Source organism: Dreissena polymorpha, chromosome 4, assembly GCF_020536995.1.
Source record: "Dreissena polymorpha isolate Duluth1 chromosome 4, UMN_Dpol_1.0, whole genome shotgun sequence".
In the NCBI taxonomy this organism is placed as follows: Eukaryota; Metazoa; Mollusca; class Bivalvia; order Myida; family Dreissenidae; genus Dreissena; species Dreissena polymorpha.
In genome coordinates, this window is record NC_068358.1 from 121,784,637 (window position 1) to 121,811,483 (window position 26,847).

The window sequence follows — 26,847 nt, forward strand, 5'->3', positions numbered from 1 at the left end:
ACAAAAGATTATGTAAATATACCATTGAATACTTGTACCAATATAATTTCACGGTCAACATACAATTTAAGAGACTGTTATCTGTCCATAATACTTAAATTGTGTGTTACCCGATTCAACCACTTATTTTAAAATATCTATTAACTTAAATATGCTGCTCTTCATATTCTTTCCCTGATAGTATATCAAAGTGGTGTGTCGCCATAATATTCGGTTTGCACAATTTTTACATTAATAAATAAAATGGGTAAGCAATGTATTATCGCTAACGACATATTTAGTCATTTATAAGCATTACAGCGACAAGGTCGTGACTTTCAAATGCATAAAGCGATAATATTAAGATTACTACAACTTTGTTGAGATTAATTTCCAGTTTGCAACTTACATACTCTTTATGGTCGCGCAATATTAACGACATCGCCATCAAAGGGCGTATAATCAGTGTTATAGCGGCTGACCATGACGATTCACAATACAAACTGACTTAATTTAGCATCTTAAGTGTCACGTTTCGCCTTTTAGTTTGTGGTTGTCATTTACAACCTAGAAACTGTAACTCGCTAAATTCGTATAAACGTAGCGATACTCTAGATACTGTTTTATATGTTCCTTTGTCCTATTGTTATGTCCCTGTATTTTCTCTTGCTCCTCCTATCACTTCTGCTGTTGCATCAGTTGCTTCTGTCGAAGACCTATATAATACTGTATTCTATGTGTCTTTGCTTCTGTCGATACTACGGATACAACTGATTTTATGGTTTCAACCCCCCAAAACGCTGCAATTTTACCCAAAAGCCAGGACAGGCCAAAGCTGACACAGTTGACCATTCAACTTCAGTTGAGGTGTCGCATGTATTGTCATCACTGAGTCAATTACATGTGACATGTCACTGGTCCAGAGGTCGGTCACCTTGTTCCGTTGCGTTACCCGCCACGCTCGATTCCGGCGTGGCTAATGAAGGCTACGCGATAAATCAATACATTTGAGACGTGCTCTGTGAAAAAGGTGTTGAATTCATGTGAGTAAAGTGTCGTCCCAGATTACACTGTGCAGTCCTTTATGAAATAAAGCTAGCAAGCAAAAAACCCATATTTGGATAAGTAATTCAATTAAAGGCAAGTATCAAGAGATCGTAACTTCAAATGCATCCTTGTTGATATTTTTCTCGAAACGGTGTTTGTCATCTAGGTGGTCGGTTAATAAGACACTGACGATTTTCCATTTGAGCGCATCCATTTCGATGTAATTGTGTGATGTAAATTCACAGTCGCGATGACATTTTATTGAGAGCAAACTGAATGAATAGCTCGTAAACATCCGGCGTAATTGTGATTTTTTAGAGCAATAAAGGCTTGAATTAAATGTGTACACTATTATATTAAAATACACGTATCTTTGCCAAATTGAAATTAGAAATCGCAGCTCGACATGAACATGATTTAAAAGTCCTTGTTTTTACCTTTATTAGAACAATATCATATTTACTTCAAGAAAAATTAGAAAGCATTAAAATGAATTTATGATTGATTGAATTGCTTTTCATGGAATTTTAAATTCACAGATTTTCGAAACGCTAGTTTTTTTTCAGATTCAGAATATATATAATCGTTATAAATCAGTGATCGAAATTATTTCTTATATATATATATATATATATATATATATATATATATATATATATATATATATATATATATATATATATATATATATATATATATATATATATATATATATATAATTCATGTTAGTGTTATTGAGCTCTACAGTTCAGTGGTTAAAAAAGAAACGTAAGAAATTTACTGAAACTTAATAATACCACAATCTATTCGCAATTCTTGTTTTTTGTGTGAATGGAACAGGAAAGGATATGGTTTTTAACTACTTCATCCGTTGTTTATCATTTTTATGACAATCATTATGAATCTTTTGCGCGAATGCATGCGAATACATATTTACCCAAATTATACATTCAATTTGCATATATCAGTGCAAAATAAGACGTAATGTCAATCAGTGATATCGACGAGTGTAAGATCTATGAGTGCAACTAGTGAGAAATCATACAGTATTCCTAAAAACAAGTATTTCGCACTGGTGAAATAAAATGTGATTGATAATGAAAACTATTACGGCATAATAAACTTTTATCCAAGCGATTTTTTTTATTTATTGAACTGTGATAAGTATTTCCATCGATGAGCCGTGGGGAGTTTTGCTCCATTTCTGCTGATACTGCAAGCGTTTGCAATTACAAAACACAGGCACTATAATTTGTTTACTTTAACACAAATGCATCGGAACATGTACATCGAGAGAATTTTCCGATGCTTAAAAATCACACCCGTTTTGATGTGCAACGACTGTTCCAACTGAATCTTGTAAAATGTTCATGCTTTAATGTAGATCTCTGGTATATTTTACAGAAATTGTCTGCGCTCTGGAGATTTTAGTGCATACCAATATGCTGTATATGATTTTATGAAGTCACCCCTTCTTACCCAACCGTGGAGACTTATTATCATGGTGTTGGCGTGTTTATGTACAACATCATAAACAATTTAAAGCCCCAATACCCTATTTTTTTTTAATTAACTTAGCAGACATTTTTTTCTTATAGAAAAAAAAAACCGCTGGCTACATATGCCTTAAGACCAATTTTCGCATGACGCGGATGTACACGTGTTATTTCAATGTGTTGGGAGAAGACTGCGTCTTAATAAACGAATGAACGTCGCGTTATCGGCTGGTTTACTGTATTCGAATAAGTGTCACGTTCTGTTCATGGAATCCCAAACTCCATGACGCACAGTGAGTTCGGATGTAACTCGTTCAAGAATCAACGGTTGATTGAGTTAGTCACATTACTACTTTCAGAAACGAAACAAACACAACTTTCAGTCCCCGCATAATGAGTTACCGTGGCTTATAAAACACTTTCTCAGAGAAAGTAAAACATGAAACGCCCTGCAGGTTGCTCTTGTTTAATATACTAAATATTCGATTTATATAATAATAAAACAATATCATAATTTACTCGAATGTAAGTTTTCCATTTTTGGCTATTGTTCTGGTTTTCGGATATATTAAAAGGGTATGAACAGGTGTTCGCTACTAAATCCCTGAAATATGATTAAGTACAAAATTGCATCGAAAACGATTTCATTCCACTAGAAAACGGCTGGAAAAAAGAAGGTGCAAAAACAGTCGATTTTGATTTGTGTCAAGTTCTTTCTCGGGTTGTACATGCCATATCTTTTTCATTGCTTACATCGATCCATCTCGGAATGTCCTTTAAGAAAATGTATTGTCATAGAGCTCTCTATGTGCAAAACGTTGCATTGAGTTTCGCTTAAGTTTGTCGCATTAACATTGAATTATATAGGGAAAATATTTTGTATATTTTGACCAATAATAGAGATATTCAGATATTTGTTACAAAAGTGGCCCAGTGTTGAGATCAAACACAAAAAGATACATGGAGCAGGAACAGAGCAATATACTTCATGTTACAAAAGAACCTCACAGCAGTTAAACCCGCAGGTGCATGTTTTGCATGTGGTGAATCATTGAATGCGCGGCTGCATGTGGTGAAGGATATTCATGCGACAGACTCCGCATCTTATTGCGACAATCATATTTTTCCTTATATTGGGAAACTGTGACAAAAGATTCTGTAAATACACAATTAAATAATTGTACCAATATAATTTCATGTTCAACATACAATTTAAGAGAGTGTTATCTGTCCATAATACGTGTGTGTATTACCCGATTCACCCACTTATTTTAAAATACCTATTAACTTAAATATTGAGCTCTTCATATTCTTGCCCTTAGTAAAAATTCGCATAGTATATCAAAGTAGTGTGTCGCCATTTTGTTCGGTTTGAATAATATTTACATTAATAAATTAAATGGGTAATACATATATTATCGCTAACGACATATTTAGTCATTTATAAACATTATGACGACTAGGTCGTGACTTTCAAATACATAAAGCTATAATATTAAGATAACTTCAACTTTGTTGTTATTAATTTCCAGTTTGCATATTACATACTTCTTATGGTCGGGCAATATTAACGACATCGCCATCAAAAGGCGTATAATCAGTGTTATATCGGCTGACCATGACGATTCACAATACAAACTGACTTAATTTAACATCTTTAGCGCCACGTTTAGTTTGTGCTTTTCATTTACAACATAGAAACTGTAACTCGTTAAATTCGTTTAAACGTTTAAACGTAGCGATACTCTAGATACTGTTATTGTGTTCCTATGTCCTATTGTCCTATTGTTATGTCCCTGTAGTTCCTCTTGCTCCTCGCTTCACTTCTGCTGTTGCATCATCTGCTGCTGTCGATACTAGGAATACAACTGATTTTATGGTCTCAACCCCCAATACGCTGCAATTTTACCTAAAGCCAGGACAGGCATAAGCTGACACAGTTGACCATTCAACTGCAGTTGAGGTGTTCGAATGGGTTGTCATCACTGAGTCAATTAGCTGTGAGATGTCACTGGTCCATAGGGCGCTTGCCGTGTTTCGTTGCGTAACCCGCCACGCTCGATTCCGGGCGGAAACTTGCTTATGAAGGCTAGGCGATAAGTCAAACAATGTGTATAACGTATATGTGGCATCAATTATCAATTGTGCATGTCAAATTTACTATGTGAAGTGTTCAGGTCACATACATTGGCAATGAGATAACTCATTAATTTGTATACAAAACATCACGTAGACATTTGTTGTGGTTATATATTTGTGTGCTTATAATTTCAATGATAACGTGGTCGCACTTGAGAAAGTTAAGCCGGAATTCTCGTTGGTCCGATATGGGTAACAATATGGATCTTCAGCGTCTTGGTTTCAGGTGGATCCAATATGGGTTACAATATGGGTCTACAGCGTCTTGGTGTCACGTGGATAGAATATGGGTTACATTATGGGTCTACAGCTTCTTGGTTTCAGGTGGATCCAATATGAATTACAATATGGGTCTACAGCGTCTTGGTTTCAGGTGGATCCAATATGGGTTACAATATGGGCCTGTAGTTTCTTGGTTTCACGTGGATCCCTTATGGGTTACAAAATGAGTCTACAGCGTCTTGGTTTCAGGTGGATTCAATATGGGTCTACAACTTCTTGGTTTCACGTGGATCCAATATGGGTCTACAACTTCTTGGCTTCAAGTGGATCCAATATGGGTCTACAATTTCTTGGCTTCACGTAGATCCAATGTGGGTCTACAACTTCTTGGTTTCACGTGGATCCAATATGGGTCTACAACTTCTTGGTTTCACGTGGATCCAATATGGGTCTACAACTTCTTGGTTTCACGTGGATGCAATATGGGTCTAAACGGGCTTCACGAGGACTCAAATAAATTAGGGACAAATCTGTGACCTCGATTAAATACCCAGTCATTTAAAAGGGCCCAAAACAGTTCCACTGGTATTTGCATAGGTTCTATGGTTGCAATATGACATTCCGCAGCATTTCTGAAGGTTGAGCATCAATTAACCCACCTTTACTAATCCATTAAGTTAATATGTCAATAAATGCAACAAATGTATATCCCAACATGCGACCAATTGCAAAATGTATGTGATGTCATGACAAGGTGCGGGCAACAATTTTTTTCACACAAATGAAATGAATACATTGACACAAAGTACACATTCAAAGATATAGCATTATTTATTCACAAATTAATAGTTTAAGTTATGTATAAAATGTGAGTTTGTCCGTTTACAACACCGGTACATTGCATTCTAAGCTACATGAAAATAATGAAAATGTATTTTCCTTTATGAACTAATCCTATCAAGCAAAAAATCATATATTTGAATAAGACATTCAATGAATAGTCAAGTATAAAGAGATTCTAACTTCAAATGTATCTTTATTGATATTTTTCTCGAAACGATGTTTGTCAACTTGCTGGTCGGTTAATAAAACACTGACGATTTTCCATTTGAGCGCATCAATTTCGGTGCAATTGTGTGATGTAAATTCACAGTCGCGATGACATTTTATTGAGAGCAAACTGAATGAATATCTCGTAGGCATCCGGCGTAATTGTGATTTGATAGAGCAATAAAGACTTGAATTAAATGTGTACAATATTATATTAAAATACACGTATCTTTGCCAAAATGAATTTAGAAATCGCAGCACTCGACATTAACATGATTTAAAAGTCCACGCTTGTACCTATAAAAAATTATTAGAAACAAAATTCTACATTTACTTCAAGAAAAATGAGATGATATTGAAATGATTTTATAATTAATGGAATGGCTTTTTACGAAATCTTAAGTTCACAGATTTTCTAAACGCTAGTTAACAACTTTTGTCACATATTCAGAAAATATATAATCAATATGAATAAGTATTTCATTTTTTATTTAATTTACGTTATTGGTATTGAGCTCTTTAGTTCAGTGTTTAAATCAAGAAATTTAAGAAGTTTGCTGAAAATAAGTTATACCACAGTCAAATCCCATTAACGTCTTGAGTGTTTATTTATTTGAATAGAATAGGAAAGGATATGTTTTTTAAAGCGAGATTTTACGATTTTGTCAAATATTTATGAATTCATATAAAATGTGTAAAAAAAACTTTTTAAACATATATTTCAATATAAATTAAAATAAAAGTTAAGAAGAACATGTCGAAAAATGCGAAATAAGCCAGGTATTTAATTCTGAAATCGAAAATGTCTGTACATTCGAATTTGTCAGCATTTAAATCATGCATGTACGATGTGAATCCACATTTAGTTTAACGGTTCATTTTAAATTCCTGCAACGATATCTATTCATACGACACACGAACACTAACTAAAAAGACCAATGCTTCGGTTATTGTAGGAAATTATGTACGAAATATCTTCGTCACAATCGGCTCGGGGCGCTAATTTGCCTTTGCTGTATTTTATGAAATGCGTCTTCAATGTATCATTTTTCTTGCCTATTTTGTTTTATTGTAACATATTTGATCAATTTATTACAATTTAACACATACAAAACATCGTATAATCTCGCTTCATCCGTTGGTAATTATTTTTATGACAATCATTATGAATCTTTTGCACGAATGCATGCAAATACATATTTATCCGCATTATACATTTAATGCTTCAGTACAAAATAAGACGTGCTTAATAGATTGTCAATCAGCGATATCTATTAACCTATTACATGTATGAGTACATCTCCTGGGAAATCATACAATATTCCTAAAAACAAGTATTTCGCACTGGTGAAATAAAATGCGATGCATAATGCAAGCATACTACGGCATATTTTTTTTATCCAAGCGATTTTTTTTAATTTATTTAAGTGTGATATGTATATTTCCGCCAATGAGCCGTGGGGAGGTTTTGCTCCATTTCTGCTGATACTGCAAGCGTGTGCAATTAAAAAACACAGGCACTATAATGTGTTTACTTTAACACAAATGCATTGGCATGTGTAAATCAAGAAAATTTTTCCGATGTTTAATTAGCACACCCCTTTTGATATGCAACGACTTTTCCAATTGAATCTTGTAAAATATTTATGCTTTAATGTAGATCGCTGGTATATTTTTATAGAAATTGTCTGAGATCTGGAATTTTAGTGCATACCGACATGCTGTATATGATTTTATGAAGTCACCCCTTCTTATCCACCCACGGAGACTAATATATCATGGTGTTGGCATGTTTATGTACAACTTCATAAAATATTTAAAGCCCCACTACGCTATTTTTAAGACAAATTTAACTTGGCAAACATTTGTTTAACAAACGAAATAGTTTTAAGTAAAATGAACTTCATTTTAAATGAAAACCGATACCTAATTTAAATGCATTTGTTTCGGAGCTGAACATTTTATTGTGTTTGTTCTTGTGGCTATTAGTTCTTAACGGTCAAATTAAGTAAAAGCTAATGCATTTTAGTTATTGTATACTGATTTAGAGCTATTGTCGAATTGAGCACGTTATTTTGGTAAACGTAAGGAACTATTGTGTTTCTGCTTTCGCGAGTTAATGTCTAGCCGAGAGAAAACTGTTTAGTGCAAAGTTAGACAGCATGCGAAGTGCAATCCAAATGTTAAACACTGTGTTCATCTTGTTTCTTGCTGAACATTGTTTGTATTGGCACAGATGGCATATTATTATTACTGTGTTTTGTTTTATGTTGCGACCGGGACTTTGCCTTTCTTTCTCGTTAATTTTGTTTGGACGTCACCAACGAAAGGCCCCTTGTTCGTGACAATGAGTACTTCTACTCCTAAAATATAATTCGTTGCCCTTAATTGAAAAAGATTGATAAATAAACACACACAAGAACCAGAATGATATAAATACAACATAACAAACGAGTCAATCGCATTGTATCCGTGTGTGACATTTATAGCTCTTGGAATGTGTATTTTAATAGGTTTTAAAGGGGCCTTTTCACAGATTTTGGCATTTTTTAAACTTATTCATTAAATGCTTTATATTGATAAATGTAAACATTGGATCGTAAAAGCTCCAGTAACAAATCAAGACAAAAATTAAAAAAAGGAAAAGAACATTGCCCGGAGCAGGTTTCGAACCAGTGACCCCTGGAATCCTGCCAGAGTCCTGAAGTAAAAACGCTTTAGCCTACTGAGCTATTCCGCCGAGTATACATGCTTGACGTATGTTATACGTTATATTAGCAATCTTCATAGTTTCACAAAATTTAACGACAAAAACAGAACTCTCCAAATTATTCAATCGTTTCGCGTTGCAACGCTTTATAATTTTTAGGTTTTAAAATCGTCAAAAGATGCATATAATGGCTATATTAGAGCATGGTTAATGTTCAGTATTACTGTTTCCTCACAAATATCATAACTAAAACGAAAACTTACGAATCTGAAACAACTTTTTTCAATTTTGTCAATTTACCAAAGCGTGAAAAGATCCCTTTAACGAATGATGAAAACAGTTTTCAACGCTGGTAGCTAATGGAAAAAAATGGGCCCATTAAGACATGGTTGACATATGTTGAAAATTGAAAATTGAAATGTTTGTTTAGAGGTTTGTGCGGGCTATTTATGACAGTTCATTGACCGGTGATCTCTACAGTAGAATGATGTCTGGTTCGTTATCAGATATCACGTTTATGTTTAACTTACGTGGCACAGCGTTCGATCATATTACAAACTCCGTATAGCCGTATATTGCCACCGTAGTATATCGGTACATTAAAGGGGCCTTTTCACAGATGTTGGCATGTTTTGAAGTTTGTCATTAAATGCTTCATATTGATAAATGCAAACATTAAATTTTAAAAGCTCCAGTAAAATATCAAAAATAAAATTTAAAAAAGGAAAAGAAAGTAGCCCGCAGCAGGGCTCGAACCAGTGACCCCCGGAATCCTGAAGTAAAAACGCATTAGCCAACTGAGCTATCCTGTCAAGCATACATACTGGCGTATTTTATACGTTATATAAGCAATATTCGTAGTTTCACAAATTTAAACGACAACAACAGAACTCTCCAAATTATTCAATCGTTTCGCGTTGCAACTCTTTATAATTTTAGGTTTTTAAATCGTCAAATGATGCGTATAATGGCTATATTAGACCATGGCAAATATTCAGCAATACTGTTTCCTCACAAATATCATAACTCAGTGATTTTTTTTTGATTTTTTTGTTACAGCCTGTGGCATTTGGATTGGGAAAATTAGCGCGATAAACCATGAAATTGGGAAAAATAGCGCGATAAACCATGAAATTGGGAAACATTATAAATATGATTATAAGAACAGAATAAAAATTGCTAATTTCATGTTTGACAGCATTTTTATATTATAAAGTGTTGCTTTCATGTCTTCTTACAACGTTTAGTTAATATCCTTCCACATGCATATTAAACTTTCAATAATCTATAGATTCTTCAATATACATGTACCACTATGATTTAATCATAATCTCTTTAAGAGTATAAATTTAATTCAGGATGTTTTTTAAAGTAAAATATGATATGGTGAAAACATTAACAAATATTAACAAACACGCTTTTGTGTTCTTGCTGTGTTAATGTTGTATTAAATGGAGCTAAAATTATACATTTCATTTGTTTACCTTTTAATATCTTGCACAATTGACATCCTCAGTTCAATGCTATTTCACCAAACTATACAGCGTGACAAATAATAAAGCAGAATATGCATATGAATCTGAATATACACAGATCCACTAACATATAAATCAAATCATGTTTGTCTCTTTCCATTTTCGAACGGTTCTCGTCTTAAATGCTTTAACTTTGTGAACTCAAATTTCCCAACACCGATTTCCGTGACGCACATTCACTGTGAACATTTCTAATAAATATTTGTTGTTGTTCATCTAAAACATAGTATTTTGCGTTAATTGACACACACATTAAAATATCTCCTAATAACCATGTGATATCCGCTGTTAATTTTAGTGTTATTTATCATTTTCGCTGCTCATCGCAAACTTCTCGTCTGCTTGCAGACATCTTGGACGTGTGTAAAAACAGGCATTAACAATTGGGGTTACATCGACTATCGTCGGTATCCTCCGCAATATAGAGAGAGATGTGTGGATAGCAACGTAAAATCGTATTCGGCTACATTCGCAAACATTCGTAAGTCAGTTGTCATTCGGCGAAGACTCGACAAGCTCGATCGGCACTCGTTCTACGAAATTAACGCTAAATGACATTGCAATCTTATTGACTTAATTGGGAAAATTTGGTCCTTTTTGGGGAAACTTTGGTCAGATTTTTGGAAAAAAAACGTCTTTTTTTGCAATTGGGAAGCAGCCGAATATCGGCGTAATTTTGGGCAAAAAAATCACTGTAATTAAACCGAAAATTTGCGATTCTGAAACAACTTTTTTCAATGTTGTCAATTTACCAAACAGCGAAAAGATCCCTTTAAGAAATAAATCGCGTATTGAAAGACAAATGAAAACAATTTAGGACTGTTTATATAAATTTGGAGCTAAAATTTTCTTAACCGTGGACATATTGCTTATCAAAATAATATTGTTAAATTGATACTACTTAAGACTTATAACAATATTGTTCCGTGTTTTAAGCATACACATTAAAATAGTCAATAGGATGGTTAATGTGTGGAAGTGAATATTATAATTGTGTGGACAGTGTTTATGTGCTATTCAATATATTGACAGAAATCATAAATCGCAGATACTTATCAATTAATAATATGCTATTGGGTTTATACTTCAAGGTTGAAGCTACACAGCAATTCGCATAAATAAGTTTCTTTTAATATCAGACGCTGTTTTTAAGTATCACTGCGTCCTGATAAAAGCATTTTTATTTATTATCTTGAAAAATCATTATCTGTTTTGGAAATATTCACCGGCATTTGAGCTTAACTTGATTTGAAATGTAGTTTGTCGAATGTCCCTCTGACAGATGTTTCTAATGTATCGTTACTACTTTAGACGCAAATAACGAAAAATTACAAATACATCAAGATTCATTTTTATTGCACAAGTGTTTATATCACCCATGAAACCACGTATTAAGTTAAAAAAATTAATAGTTTGTGGCTTAAAATTTTATTGAATAAATCAAATCAAATATATTATTGAACGTGTATCGGCCCCTTACAAACGTTACTGACCCCAATTTAAAACTTAAGAATATATGTATTGAACGACTTATGGAAACTTTTCTAAAAAAAAACAGAACTGCACTAATGATACGAAGCGTAACACTTTTTCAAATTAAAAAAAACAACAACAATAAATTGCACCAAGACGATCAATTATAGTTTGGATGCGACAAGTCTGTATAATTAAGACAATACTTGCCTTTTTAAACTGCTTGTTCAACAAGCATATATTTCATTAGCATCAAACTGAAGTTGGGACCATAGTTGTGATAGGTAAATAGTGACTTACGAATTATAATAGATCCTTTATTAAGAGACAATTCCTTAAAGCGCTCAGCATCGTGTCTGTCGCAGCGGCCATGACTTCAGCAAGCGTAACTGTGTTCAACGTTAGAAAAAATATCATGACAAATTAATGTATGATAACGGTCTCAAGTGAAAACATACAATCTACTACAATCTTCGATAGCGTAAATCAAAATTATGCCACTTCAAATTGAATTATAAATGGTAATGTCCCAATAAAATATTGCATTACGTGACCTGTGATCCATGACTTTTTTTCACCTTGATTTATATATTTTACTCACAGAGGTTTGATATTGAAGATTTGGCGCAGATTATTTTACTTCTATACCTAAGTAAAGGTTTGATTTAAACTGCAGTGTATATATGGTTATTTGTGTAAGTAATTGAAAAGCATGTGTGGGCAATTTGCCAACTATGACGTATTTGTTTGTGGACTTTATTACGATTTACTTAAAAGCAGATTTTGGGGCATTCAAAGCTGTATTTCTGAACGATTTATCGACACTAATTCTGGTTACCACATTTTTTTTAAATCATAACTGTTTTTTTATAATTGTTTTGATTTGTAATGTTATTATCGTATACAGGAAAGTAATGCATATCACGTGCAAGGCGTTGTCGATTATATTAAAAAAAACGGCTTGATAATTTTAGTACGAAAGTTTTTCTTAGCTCTGTCATAATTATTGTGACATACATACAACGGAATAATTCAACATTATATTTCGTAAACCAAAAAGTCAAAGTTGTATCAATAAGTTTACTATAGTTTTCGAAGAAAAATCTCTGATAAATCAATGAAGATGTACTGTTATAAGTAATCCATCGTCACAACCTGCCAGGCTTTCTATAGGGAATACTGTAGCCGTATTGGCAAACAGAATAGTGGGCATTAATTAATATGTTCGAAGATTGTACAAAGAGCTAACGTCGACTGCGACGCCCCTTTATTCGATCGTTGACTAGGTCAAACAATGATTTAGAAACATACGCCAAAAACATTAACAATGATGTATTGGATACAAAATGATTGCTTGGTGATATTATATTCTTATATACAACTTCATCTTCTTAGTGGTATCTGCATTAAAACTATTGACTTTAATATAATTTAAATTCACGTGGAATTTTAATGTTGCAACCACATGATACATGTAGATGTTGAAGGCAGGACAGTGCATGCACTGTCGATTACATGTTTGCTATATTCACCAAATCCGAATTGTTTTATGTAGTTTAGTAGTCGAAAGAAAAACAGGCATGTCACGTTATACTAAAGGACTGTATGTTTAGTGTGGTCAACTGACCTGATTTGTTTTGAGTAGTGGAAAGAAAAATAGGCAAGTCACGTTATACTAAGAGACTGTATGTTTAGCGTGGTCAACTGACCTGATTTGTTTTCTGCAAGGTTAATAACCCATGGTTCATGTAGACAATATTTTTCATATTTTTACGAGTTTCACTGCACACTCCATTCCAATAAGAACGGTTACGGATTAGCGTGAGATCTGACATGATATTAATGAATTTTCCATACATCTGAATGAATGCCAGAAGGCTTATCATCAAAAGCCTTCAGCGCTACATATCGCTCCATCGTCAGTTATGATAAATACTTCCTCTTGTGAACAAAAAAAGTGCAAACATATAAAGGTGAACAATGTCTCGGAGTTTTCCAGAAGCATTATATCGTTATTTTCTCACACTTTTTTATCGCATTTTGTTTTTCAAGAAACATACCATCTTAACTGTGCCAGCGAAGTATAAAATAGGCCTATGGCTGCGCCAATAATAACTGCATGCACCAGCATGATGATGTGTGATAGCACCATAATCGTTAAAGGCGTATTTCAAAGTTTAAACAAACAACGAGCAACTTCATAGTATATAACACGTTCACGATCAAGTTCTTTATTTCGAATGCGAAGGTTAGAACTAGTGGCCATATGCTGTCCTCTAAATAAAACAATTTGCAAACCTTGTATCTGTCTGTTTGTATTTGTTTGACGGCAACAGTATTCTATAATGTTATCTAGCTCTAATTCGATATTATCATAATTATTTTCATGAATGTTATTTTTATTTTCCTAGGCTTCTGGTGAGTGTTTTAGTGGTCAGTGTCGACACAGAAAGCAACCCAGTAGCCGCAGAGGTACGTTCGAGCTCCAACATGGAGCCATGTATTTCAGTTTGAAGTGTGTAATGTGTTGTATTCTAAAGTTATACATTCATGGATCTGTTTAAGTAAACAAAAACACGACCAGGTTGGTTTGATGCGCTATGGAGTCTTTTCAATCGAACAACAAATTTTGTCTCGAATTACTGCAGCCTACAAAACCAAATAAATTGAAAATCTCACACCGGTCGGGTAAGATGTGGTTTATTAATACCGCCATTAAGATTTATTTAATTATATAAACAGTTATCATATGAATATTCAAACTGATATACAAGAGAAAACCATGCTGTTGTAACTAATACAAGATCCCGGTTCAAACGAAACATACATTTTACAAGATATTGCATCTTTTAAACTGGGTGTGGCGGCAAATGAGTAGAGAGAACATAAGTGAATATAAACGCAGACGGCAACGTGGCTGCGCAAACGATTTGCATTCCTCTGTATGAGACCAGATATTTAAACAGCTGCATCAGTCGGAATCGACCGACATCGAAATGTTAACATATTTTTTGCGTTCTATAATTATGTACTTTGATATTCTGCCAATCTTGTCGTATACACCAATCGATCACTCAGTTCGAATCTCGCTCCGGTCAACATTGCAGTTGAATGCCATCAGAGATCGCGGGGTGTTTTACTTACATCTGCCTCAGGAATAAGTTGCTTATGCAGCGAATAAAGAATCACAAAGAGTATTATATAACTTATGGAAATAACATTGACTTTAAATATATTTAACAATCGAAACGGCTACATTGAAACTTTTCAACAACAAAAAATATTTAATTAGTCTTATCTACATTCAAAGACTATGCCGCAAACATGTCACATGTTAGCTTGTTAACTGTGTTAGTATTCGCGGTTTGATTTATACACAGCAACCAAAGTATGATTTTTCTAAATATATGTAAATCAAACTACAATCAAGTCGCGATTTCACGAACGTTCGTATGGTATGATCGCATTTCCTCTATATGTTCCTGTATACATTTCATATTTATATATTTTAACATTTCTGTATGGTTTGCGTCGCTTTTATAAACAATTTCTTTGCATCAAAAACGTATGTTACAAATAGTAACTGTCCGAACATTATCATAGTTATGTACCGCTCAGCACTTAGTGAATTTAACACACCATTTGGTGTTTTGTTTTGAAGACGGGGTAGCCCCAAAAGGTCATTTTGAAAAGTCCAAATGGATGTTACTCAATAGTAAAATTGGGGTTTACAGGATGCATTGTCCGTAGCAAAGTTACCTTGTCCTTCAGAATTCAGCGTTCGAATCCCGAGGCTGGGGGTTGTGGACCGAATGGTCAGTCTGCTTAAAGGCTTGTGAACCAGAACTTTCATCAAGGTCAAGGTCGTGTCTTACAACTGACATGTGCGTATATATGAATGCATGTATTGATTCATCATTGTTTAGTGTATGTTATTAATTTATTATTTCCTCTTTATTACAAATTACTTAATATATTACCGAAAAACCTTGCAGTTCATTTAAACAGGCAATGCGTTTAAGACAAAATCAACGTACTGTACATACGTGCCTAGAAGAGAGGCGTCGCAAGCGTTATAATGAGCTGCACTATAATTATTAAAAAGGGTTCACGGCATGTTTTTTTCTTTTTCTTGAATATATTATTTTAAAAGTGACCCTCTTTATTTGTTAGGGACTTATTACTTGTTAATATAATATTCACGCACAACTGAGGATTCAGAAATATGTATATTATACAAAGTCAGAACGCCCCTGCTTGGAAGTGTTATATTTAGTTGACTTCATAGAAAACTAACGAAGATTATACATCACATTAATTTTGTACGTAATGTTTTTTATACCATGAAAAAAATCATATACTATTTATATTAAGGCAAATCAAATTTAGCGTTTGACCGTTTCAGTCCGTGCGCGGGGTTCGGCAAGGAATACAGGCTCTGCGATACAAAGGTAATGAAACAATTACAATTACATACAAACAAATCTGTTTCTATTCCCTTATTCTATATATGATATATATATATAAATGCGAGAAAGAGATATTGTAACAACAAACCTTAACATATTTAGCACTAAGAACGTTGACTAGAACTGCAAACTTCCATTGACTGATAATCATTAACCCTTTTATGCCTAGTGGACTCTCCCATCCTTCTAAATTGGATCAATTAATTTCGAAAAATCGGAATATCTGGTATATTTATTTCTATATTTAGAATATTTCTTACGGAAATCCCTTTAAGCAAACAGCGCGCATACCCTGATGAGACGCCGCATCGTGCGGCGTCTCATCAGGTTCTACGCTGTTTGCCAAGGCTTTTTTTCTAGACGCTAGGCATAAATGGGTTAACAAAAAGGAACACATACGTAAAATGTCATAGAAGGTTCAAGAAAACAAATTGTTCAAATGCAATATTAATATCAATACTTATATTGTGTCTTCAAAAATTCATTAAGTCCATTCCAGTTAATGTTGGGTTTAATGTATTTTTATATTCAAGTTTCAAAGTATATGGAAACCAAGTCCCGCAGTCCGACAAATATTCTAAATCTTTTTGCAAATATGGCAAGTCGATTTTATTGAACACAGTACCACAAGAATGTCTTGGGAATACGTTGTTTTGAACATGAAGATCAGCGCTTAACTCCGCATTATTTGAGGCTCCTATCGTTTCTGGAAATAACCTGTCTTGCACCAATATATCGATTCTTATTCTTGATAATAATAATTCTTTTTTATGTCAAAATATAGAAAGTATTATTAAACCAAATATTATTCTTTGGACACTTATTTTTGTGGCCTGTCTTGAGTCCGCTTATTCACGAATTCAATTGTTCAAATGTTATCAAAAGGCATTATTTTAAGATCCAACGATGTAACAAATTCATACAAGTTGATGCCAAAGAAATGAGATAAATTCACAGTGTTTCTTTAAACCAAGTTTTCAATGATATGATATCAGAAAATTAGTGATTGATATCAATAATTTAATGTATGATATCTGCAAATATGATTCATGTCATAAGATTTATGACATAAACATTGAATACAGATATCACAACATCGTATTCTTGATATTAAGAAACACATATTTTATATCAAAAGTTGATTTATTGATAAACAGTCTAAATAAATAGTTTAACGGCGACCAAAACATTCCTGTGTATGTTGCAATATGCAAGTATTTAAAACAAACATATGTTCTGTTATATCTCGCAGTTGTGTGCAGGTAAAGTGGTGGACGTGCGACGTACAGAGTGTGAGAGACAGGTGAACGTTCCCTTTCGTGGCCGTCGCTACCACTGGTCGCTTTACATTATACGTAAGCATTGCATAGTGAAAATCGTTCTAATATAATTTTTCGTATTTTACATTGAAGTTCCAGTCATCGTTTGTACGTATCTGTTCTTGAATGAGCGCAGTTACGGTACAGATTTTGTATTCCTTAGCCCATTTATGCCTAGTGGAATCTCCCATTCTCTAAATTGGATCAATTTATTTCCAAAATTAGGGATTTCTAAAATATTTATTACTATATTAAGAATATTTCTTACAGAAATTCCTTTAAGCAAACAGCGCAAACACTTATGAGACGCCGCATCATGCGGCGTCTCATCTGGGTCTACGCTGTATGCCAAGGCCTTTTTTTCTAGACGCAAGGCATAAATGGGTTAACAATTATGTCAATAAACCTTAACTTATCCGGATTTACTTATTACAGCATGGTATCGTTATGTACACGCCGGACGTAACTTTATTTGAAACAATTTAACTTTTAAAACTATTTTTACTTCACTTTTTTGTGAGGCTAAAGATGGACATTCACATACAAGCTGTGTAATAATGCATTCTACAACCCTCATTACGAATCCCCTGCATTGCGAGACGATGATCTAAATGTACAAACTACATAATTAAATATGATGCTATGTCTTTTATGCTCTTTAATAAAGACGTGATGTTGTTGATGATAGTTTAAGTAACTGCTCTGTTGCTCTACTCTGTATATAACCATTTAGTAGTTTAATAGTAATTAAATTGAAGTGTATTTACTTTGCTACGTTTTTAACTGTGTCGCTAATAGGTTTTTTTATGTACACTTAAATGTTTAATGAATAATTCTGGCCAAAGTGTGAGGTTTGGAGATCATTAAACCTGGTTAAAACCCCGCCCCAACCCCCCCTCCCGCCCCCGCCCCCCGCCCCCGCCTCCCGCCCCCGCCACCCCACGCCCCTGACCCCCCCCCCCCCGTATTTTGCATTGACTGCTCTAAGGCGGTGACCTAATTTTTCGTTATGTACAGGTGAGTCTAATGCATTTGATTTGTGTCTCGCGGTTTGGTTATTGCAGGGACTGTATAGGTCCCTGGTTATTGGTTCCTTGAATAAAAAAGGACCACATTGTATAATTGTGCAGCTGGAGTTTCCATTTATGTGTATTTTATTTTACCGACGCAGTGATGTTATCGTCCGTTTATATTATGGTTATGATAAATGCGAAAAGCGATCCGTGTAAATACAATGAGTATTGTGTAGCCTCAAAATAAACCGATTTGTCTCCCTTAGATGTTAAGTTGCCTTTGAAGTCTGTGATTAGGTAATGTAATTTAGTTTCTCGGGATTTCCCGTATAGGAACATGTTTATTTATTATTCATTAATATTTTTGGATGATATTTTTGTATAGATGTTAATGTGGTGTCTATTAAACGATATGAATCAAGAGACAATTAATAATTGGACAATTTGTAATACTGCTATTATTGGTTGGCTGGTATTTTCTACGAGAACTATGCATTTAATTTATTTTGTTGATGTGTTTTTGTTGTTCTTATCAAATATTCTCTATAATTGTATTTAAACTCAAAGAAATCAAATAGTGTTTATAATATAATCATAAATGCATTTTTTACAAGATCAAATGATAACAGAAAATGTAAGTCACCTTTATGGCTTTAACAACATTCTTAAACATGTTTTGAAGAGTCAAATTCTGAATTTTTAGTTATACAGATGTTTCTTCATTAATGTACAGCAATACACTACACATTTTGCAAGGTCATAGAGGTTAACAAAGTTTCTGTCAGACTTCATAGATAGACATTTCAAAATACAAATTATTAATAACAGTGTATTGCCCCTGAACAGCGTTCGACACTAACAGGAGTCTGGGAGTCTGAGACTCCTTAAAATGAGACTCGGACTCCTTGTTTTTGCGTCAGGAGAGTCCGTCGGACTCCTTTAAAATCAACTTTGATTTTTAAAAAATCAGTTGATTTCTTTATTTGTTTCACAAGATCAGAATGTCCAAACTTTTGTTGATCCGAAAAATGTGCCACAAATCATTCTGTTTGAACACATGGACAAAAACAAAAGAATCAATTTTTTTTATTTTGTTTTCCTGTCACTGTCGGTGCGTGTAGTAATAGGGGAAAATGCCAGCTATGAAACGATTGTGGCCGTTTTTTTTTTCACTTATATGTTTTGCTGTAGTAAATTAGCTTCGCCCAAACAATTTCTCATTATTATAAAAATCATCACAATACCCGAATTTTTTACACATTGTACGTTTTATGGCCCCACGGTACTGAAGATCGGACCAGCTGTGAATCATATGAGTGTGAATGACCCGTGTCACTATCAATCGATGATTTCAGTGGTTTATTGCAGTTTATAGGCATTGTCATACCAACCACACTAATTGGTTCCTACCGTGTACTCCTCCACGATAAAATCGTGACAAGTTACTTAAGAGACTGATGATGGAAACAGGGTGTAATCCTCGTGGAAATTGTGCTTTGCATGCAAAATATTGTCTAAACATGTTTTCATGGTGTAAAAACCCAATGATGAAATTACAATAAAATAAGAATTATATTGCGCTTCCGAATTTCCACGTTCTTGGAAATATTTTAAGGAATATGTTTATAAAGCAATGAGAACTAAAGGGGTTTTACACCCTTATGATGTGATTTAGTAACTATGACACGAACAAAACAGAAGGCTCCGAGAATGTTTTTTAACCCTTATGTAGAGGTTAAAAAAGCAATGATAATGCATAATAGAAAATAGTATATGTTGAAATCTTACAATGATAAAGTAAATTATTAATTTAATATTGCTGGAATGCGTTAAATATTTTGCAATGTGATATAATAAATATTGAACAGCAGTCACAACTTCGATCGAAAAACAAACATACAATCAAAATTTAACATTTCTTGGATTGACATGTGTCAGAGACGTAGATATGTTATCTACGTCTCTGCATGTGTTAATGGCCGAAAATATTATATAAAAATTGTCTTAATTGTTGGACTCCTTGAAATCTGTCCAGACTCCTGAATTTCAAAAGTTAGGAGTCCTTGGACTCCTTACTCAGATTAGTTAGTGTCGAACACTGCTGAATTGAGATTTCGTGGGTCATGTGCATATTTGTTATAATAATTTATTTTTTCCCCAAGGAAAAAATATTTTATGTGTATAAAATATTTACCAAAAACATGAATTTTGATGCTATGAGACTTCAAAAAGCTGCTATAATATGCAACATTTTGGAAATGTTTGGAAAATACTAATCTTCTCAGGACAATACCAGTGATTTATTTTTTGCCCAATTGGGAAAAGTATCTGTACCAGCAAAATTGGGGAAATTGTGCAGGAAAAACCCTGAAATTGGGAAAACTCGCGTTGTGAAGTCTTCAAAATTATTGGGAAATTTGTTTATTTGAGTTTTTGCTCCCAAATACTTTAAATGATAACTAAATGTTGTCAATTTGTCCATATTATATTTACTTAGGTTCCAGCCATAGAGTTATATAGGGAAACAAACTAAATGTTGCACTTTGTTTAAAAAAAAAATTTTAATATATTTTTTAGAAACCTTCAATTGCGAATAATTTTGACAGCAATTGGGAAATTTGTAGTATTTTCCTCTTTGGGAATGTGCCATTTTCCAATACTTTATAAAGAAGGAAAAAATCGCTGAATGCTTACAGACCATTTTGTTGTATGAGGGCCAAACAATTTTTGATAATAAATAAATCTTTATAAAATGAAACAAAATGATAATGGGCTGTGCTCTGTGAAAAAGGGCTTTATTGCATATGCGTAATGTGTCGTCCCAGATAAGTCTGTGCAGTCCGCACAGGCTAATCAGGGATGACACTTTCCGCCTCAACAAAATTTTTGCTAAGAAGAGACTGTCTTTAAGCAAAAAATATAATAAAAGCGGAAAGTATTATCCAAGATAAGCCTGTGCAGTTTGCATGGGATGACACTTTACACGCATTAAACCCCCTTTTCACAGAGCGAGGTTCATACATTGTATGTAAACACATATTTATTTCCAGCTGAGAATGAGTGTGAGGTGGCCTGCCAGGCAGTCCAGTTTGGGTTTGTGGCACGGTTGGAACGTCACCTCCCAGACGGTGTGGCCTGTAACACAGAGGATCAGGCCACTACCAAGGTCTGCCTGCATGCAAGATGCCAGGTTTGAAGTTTTTAATGACACCTCATAGATCTTTGATAGTGTATTGAGAATGATTGGCATTAAAAAATATTAAAACATTATATGTATGTACATAATGTATGTGTTACCCAAACTTGGTGTTAAAATGTTTTACCATATGTATTCGCACTGCTAGTGGAAAGGGAACAAATGATTGTGCATTTTGGTTTTCATGAAAAGCATACATGCCAGAATTGTTCAGGTCCAAATCCGGACTTTCCATAAAAAATTGTCGGGACATTTGACCAAAAAGCGGGACACCTAAAACAATCAATTATTCCACGTTTTCTTTTGTCAATAGTCAGTATATTACTTACAAAAACTCTAAATTTCTGCCCAAAATTGACGAGAAATGTGTGTTCAGAATTTCATGATCACAGACGTTCTTCATTTTCCGGAAGTAAACATACTCCATAAACTGAAATGAGGGGTATCCCCGTATGCCTCGATTTGACATCCAATTGGTACAAGGATATCCCCTTGAACATATGTAAAACGTGTGACTCGATGTGAGCGCATCGAGCACTGTTCTTATTCAACCAATCGTAAATTAACTCTTAATTTAGATTGATGCAATATGTACAAACTATTTTCTGAAAATCAGTCGAAAACAAAAGGTAATTTGTGAGAAACATCAATGTGTATTGGTCAGCATTCAATTTGTTTGATGTACACAATCGGTGTTTTGACAGGATTTATAACCTTAGGTTGTATTATACACAGGATAATAGTATCGTTTTACTTGATTGGGCAATAAAATACAAACCCAGGTGGCATTAATTTCTGTACGATACATCTTTCGATAGCAATTAGCGGCCACTATCCTAAAAACACCATGGTGTGAATGCTGATTAAATCAATAAGTTGCCGATAAATCGCTGATAAGGTGTCAAAAACAACACTAGTGCACTCGTGTAGTAGAAGTTGGTTGTTAATTGGGGGCAATAAAGGGATTAGCGATGGTAAGTTTAAGACAGAAAGAGCTTGAAAAGCGAATTTTATTGGGAACTTATAGACCTTACATTGTTTTTAGCAAATGTCAGGACAAATCGTCTCATATCGGGATGCCGGGACAAAGAGCCCAAAAGCTAGACTGTCCCGCCGAGATCGGGACGTCTGGCATGTTTGTGAAAAGTGGAGATTTAAAAGAGGGTTTGGGAATAACTGTTGTATGCTTTGCTTCACTTTGAAAAAATAAAGAAAGAATGCTGCTAGGGTGGATGACCTGAAACAATGTGCTGCTAATCTGAACCAATGTGCAGATTGACATATTTGATATATAACTGTTTCAATATGTTAATACTCATAAATAGGTGCCCATAAATGAGTTTTGTTTCATGGATAAAATGTATGAAAAGTAAATTTGAAGATATGTTTAAACCACACATGATTTTAAATAAATGGAAAAAATTCCTTCAACAAAGATGAATAACTCCAGAGCCCGATTTGTTCAAGCTTCAATATAAAGCTGTTGTAGTCTCCCTTGTCTGCTGAGGTATGGCCACCAGCGACGTTGTAGAAGTATTTGGTTCGATAAGAGATTAAAGATTAAGCTAGCAAAGCTTCCAGACGTTTATAAGAAATAAAAAGCAATAAATCCTTTGTTCTACAATTAAAATGCAGGTTATCGTTGCCATAAAAACACTGGCACTCAGCATTAGTTACAACCCCCCTCCCCCCAGCTGCTCTCCCCTCCCAAAACTCTCAAAATAACAAGACAAAAAAAGTAACTTAGTCGGAAAAAAAAAATTGTTTTGATATATATAATTAAAAAAAATAAAAATTTATGACTATTTATTTTGGTCTTGTTATTTTATATAACAAATGGACAATGTTGAGAGTTTTGGGAGGGTGTAACAGCTGGTGGGAGGGGGGGTAGTAACTAATGCTGAGTGCCTGTGGTCAGAAATACGTACAAGACTATAAAATATACACCAAATTGTATTCTGTTGTTTGTACTGACAGGACTCTTCTGTAGAAGTTCTGATTAATTTTGATGACAAGTTAAATAACATTACTTTTCTTTTGAAGGTTGTTCAATACTGATATAACATATTCAGGACAAAAGTGTGAAACCAGTAAACATGAAAAAAATGTGTTGATAAATAGTGGTAACTCATTTAAATTCAGTCATTTCTGCTAGAGAATGGCATTTAATTATATAATATGGGGACATTGAATATTTTCAGTTATTCTGTCTCACAATAAAAAAACAAAAACAATTGGAATGCCATTTAGATTATTAGCAATTGCTTAAATCACTTCTGGGTATTGAAAGAATACTGTTTTTGTTTACTGTTTCTGTAACAAATGTTGGAAATGGCCTTTAATTCTTAAGTGTATAAATTGGAGCTTCAGTTTAATAAAATTCCATTGTAGAAAATTAACAAAATAAAGCAAATTTAATTAAACCAGTAATGCATATTTTTCATTGAACTATCAGATAAATCAGACCTGTGGAAGTGAATTAATTTTGGAAAGTTTCTATGAGATGCCATCAAGGCTGAATATGTGTAAGACTTTATTTGAAAGCTGATTGTTAAACTATTAATGGCTGATTAAAAAAAAGGAGTCTGGACTCATATTTTATAAAGAGGAAGTGATATAAGCATTTAAACCACAGCTTTGTATTATTTGCTGAAGAAATGTAGGTAAGACACACAAATGGATGCATAATTAATGTTACCACTTAGGGAAGCATGTAACTTCAAAAATTATAACTGCTTAACAAGGATTGTGCATTTAGTTTAGAACATTTCCCCTGTTTGCGGCAGTTTGTTATGTACTTGCATTTCTGGCAGGTGCTTTCCAGGGGGAATTAATTATATAAGTTTTATTTTGGTGGGTTGATCTAATGGGTATTTTCATTGTATGATAAGACATCATTGAAGGGTGTAATTGTAGAAAGAAATGCAAAATTTATGGTGCTATGAATGGAATCTAGCTGGGTAACTCTGGGAGATGAGAAGCATTTCTCTAATTAAGGGCGATATTCAAGAGGCGCAGTATCAATATGCAGCATAATGGCTTGTCTGACGAGAAGAAATGTGATAACTAGTAAATTATACCTTCTGTATGCTTTATGACCCTTCTTGGTGCTTAATTATATTTGAGGCCCTGGGAGCCGAATTTCTGTGAATTGTTTAAGAATGCAAAAAAAATGTTCACCTGTTAATGCCATCTTTCTTTAAAGAGCATAGTTTGCTATAAATAAGCACAGATTATTTCCTGATAATTCGTATATTTTTGTCTGTAATGCTGAAAGACGTATTAAGTTATTTGAAGACTGGGCGTTCAGTTTAATTGTGTGTACATGATTTTTAATTAAAATTGCTTTTGAATGGCCCAGGAAGAAAAGATTCCTATTAATTGCCAGTTCAACAAATTAACGTTATTTACCTAAGCTTGACATCTGACAGATCCAGTAGTATAAATAGAAGAAAAACGAATTAAATGAACATCTGTCTAATATCCTCTCAAGGAAGGAATGCAAATTATTAATCTGTCACCAAGGCACACAATTCAATGCATCCATGTCTGTACCTATTTGGCAAGAGAAAATCCAGCAAGAGATGCAATTCAGAATCTGAAAATTTGAAAAACAGCAGCGTTGGGTGTCGGAAAATAACTGGCTTGCTGAACGAAAGGAATGCAGCAAATGCGCTAATATAATTATCTTGACATGGAACGGTTTAAATATCTGAATGGCTTTCATTGTTGTGCATTTAACATGTTTTATAAGTAATTGGCTGAATGAGAGGAAGGTGAGAATGCCCGGAAATCAGCATTGTTTGTGTAAAGCTATCATAAATATCAAATTATCTATAGTGGGAAGGTGTATATGATGGCATTTCCTAATAAATTAGCAAACATGATCATTATGTAAAAAATTACATGTAGCTAGGAACAACATCGTCGCTCACTTAAAGGTTAAGATGATGGTGGGAACTTAAAGTTTTTAAGTAATAGGCTTTTTACTGATCTCTTTGTGGTATGATAAAAGGTCAATCACAACATGCAGGGTCTGGAAGCCATGTAACCAAGTTATCTGACAGTGTACCGTTATTTCTACTTCATCAACATAGTTACACAAGAAAAGTAAGCTAGACTCTATTTTAAGTCTTTGTCTTTATCATGTCTGTGACATTATTTAATGTTACTATGTGAATAGCTACTGATCTAATATGGAACAAGAAATATCTTTAAAAAAGATATACGGCGTTGATTGTGGTTGGAGTTTATGAAAGGTAAAGAGTTCAATGAATGAGATCAAGGATAGCGAATGTCTTTTTCTGTGCAGTTCCTAGCTGCATCACATGCAGTACGGGATGTTACGCGGAGTTTTCGCGGCTTATTTTACATTATTACATATTGCTGGTCATAAACCTGTAGATACAAAACAGAAAACAAAAAGAAGAATGGAAGTGAAATTAAAACATATGAGTCAACCGGCCACACGCGAAGTATCCGTACATATTTTTAATATTTATACGTTCGTTCTTCGAACAAACCTGTTTTAGTGGTTTGTCGGGCATTGCTATTTGATTTGATTATTAACAGTATCGAGAATCATCGCGCTCATGCTTTATACATAAGTCAATATGGTGGAATAATTCTTTTTAAATTAATTAAAAATAATTAAAAATAATATTTATCATGGTATTGTTGAAAACACATTAAGAATTAATTATTGACATACCATAATTATATCGCTGGATATCTTCATTTAACATCTTTCTGGTCTAAAGAAAATTCCAGTTCACCTAGTTCAAGCTATAGCTTCTTTTTTATATAATAATTATTTTACTGGCCGCGAACTCCGGTCAGCACATAAGGTAGTCGTGAAGACGCAGCGTTGACCTGTATATAAACTCTGACATTCACACACACTAACCACGAACTGACCCTGATACCTTGCGGGTTGAAATGCAATTCATTAAAGTGAGGCCTCGCTTCCACTGCTCTTTATACTTTTACATGTTAACATGTTGACAGGAATATTGAAGTTAGTTCTAAATATGAGAACATAGCCTTTAAGTACAAACGTTCTTGCGCTGGCAATCCTCTGAAAATAAAAGGTGCACGCGCAAACTGTATTGATGTCGAGATTGAGATTAAAACTGTTCTATCTATTAAGCCTTTTCATTAGAGGTAAAATTGTTTCATGCTGAACACGCAGTAAAACAG

General features: G+C 33.9%; 1 protein-coding gene across 2 annotated transcripts in view; it reads left to right on the forward strand.

Moving 5' to 3' along the window:
* The window catches only part of LOC127880047 (uncharacterized), a 249,805-nt gene that overhangs the window by 125,284 nt on the left and 97,674 nt on the right, over nt 1-26,847 (forward strand). For both annotated transcript variants that reach the window (XM_052427275.1, XM_052427274.1), the window contains exons 2-6: nt 14,063-14,123; nt 15,423-15,535; nt 16,057-16,102; nt 17,373-17,475; nt 21,503-21,642. In XM_052427275.1, coding sequence (XP_052283235.1) covers nt 14,063-14,123; nt 15,423-15,535; nt 16,057-16,102; nt 17,373-17,475; nt 21,503-21,642 — 463 coding nt within the window. The remainder of the gene's footprint in view (nt 1-14,062; nt 14,124-15,422; nt 15,536-16,056; nt 16,103-17,372; nt 17,476-21,502; nt 21,643-26,847) is intronic.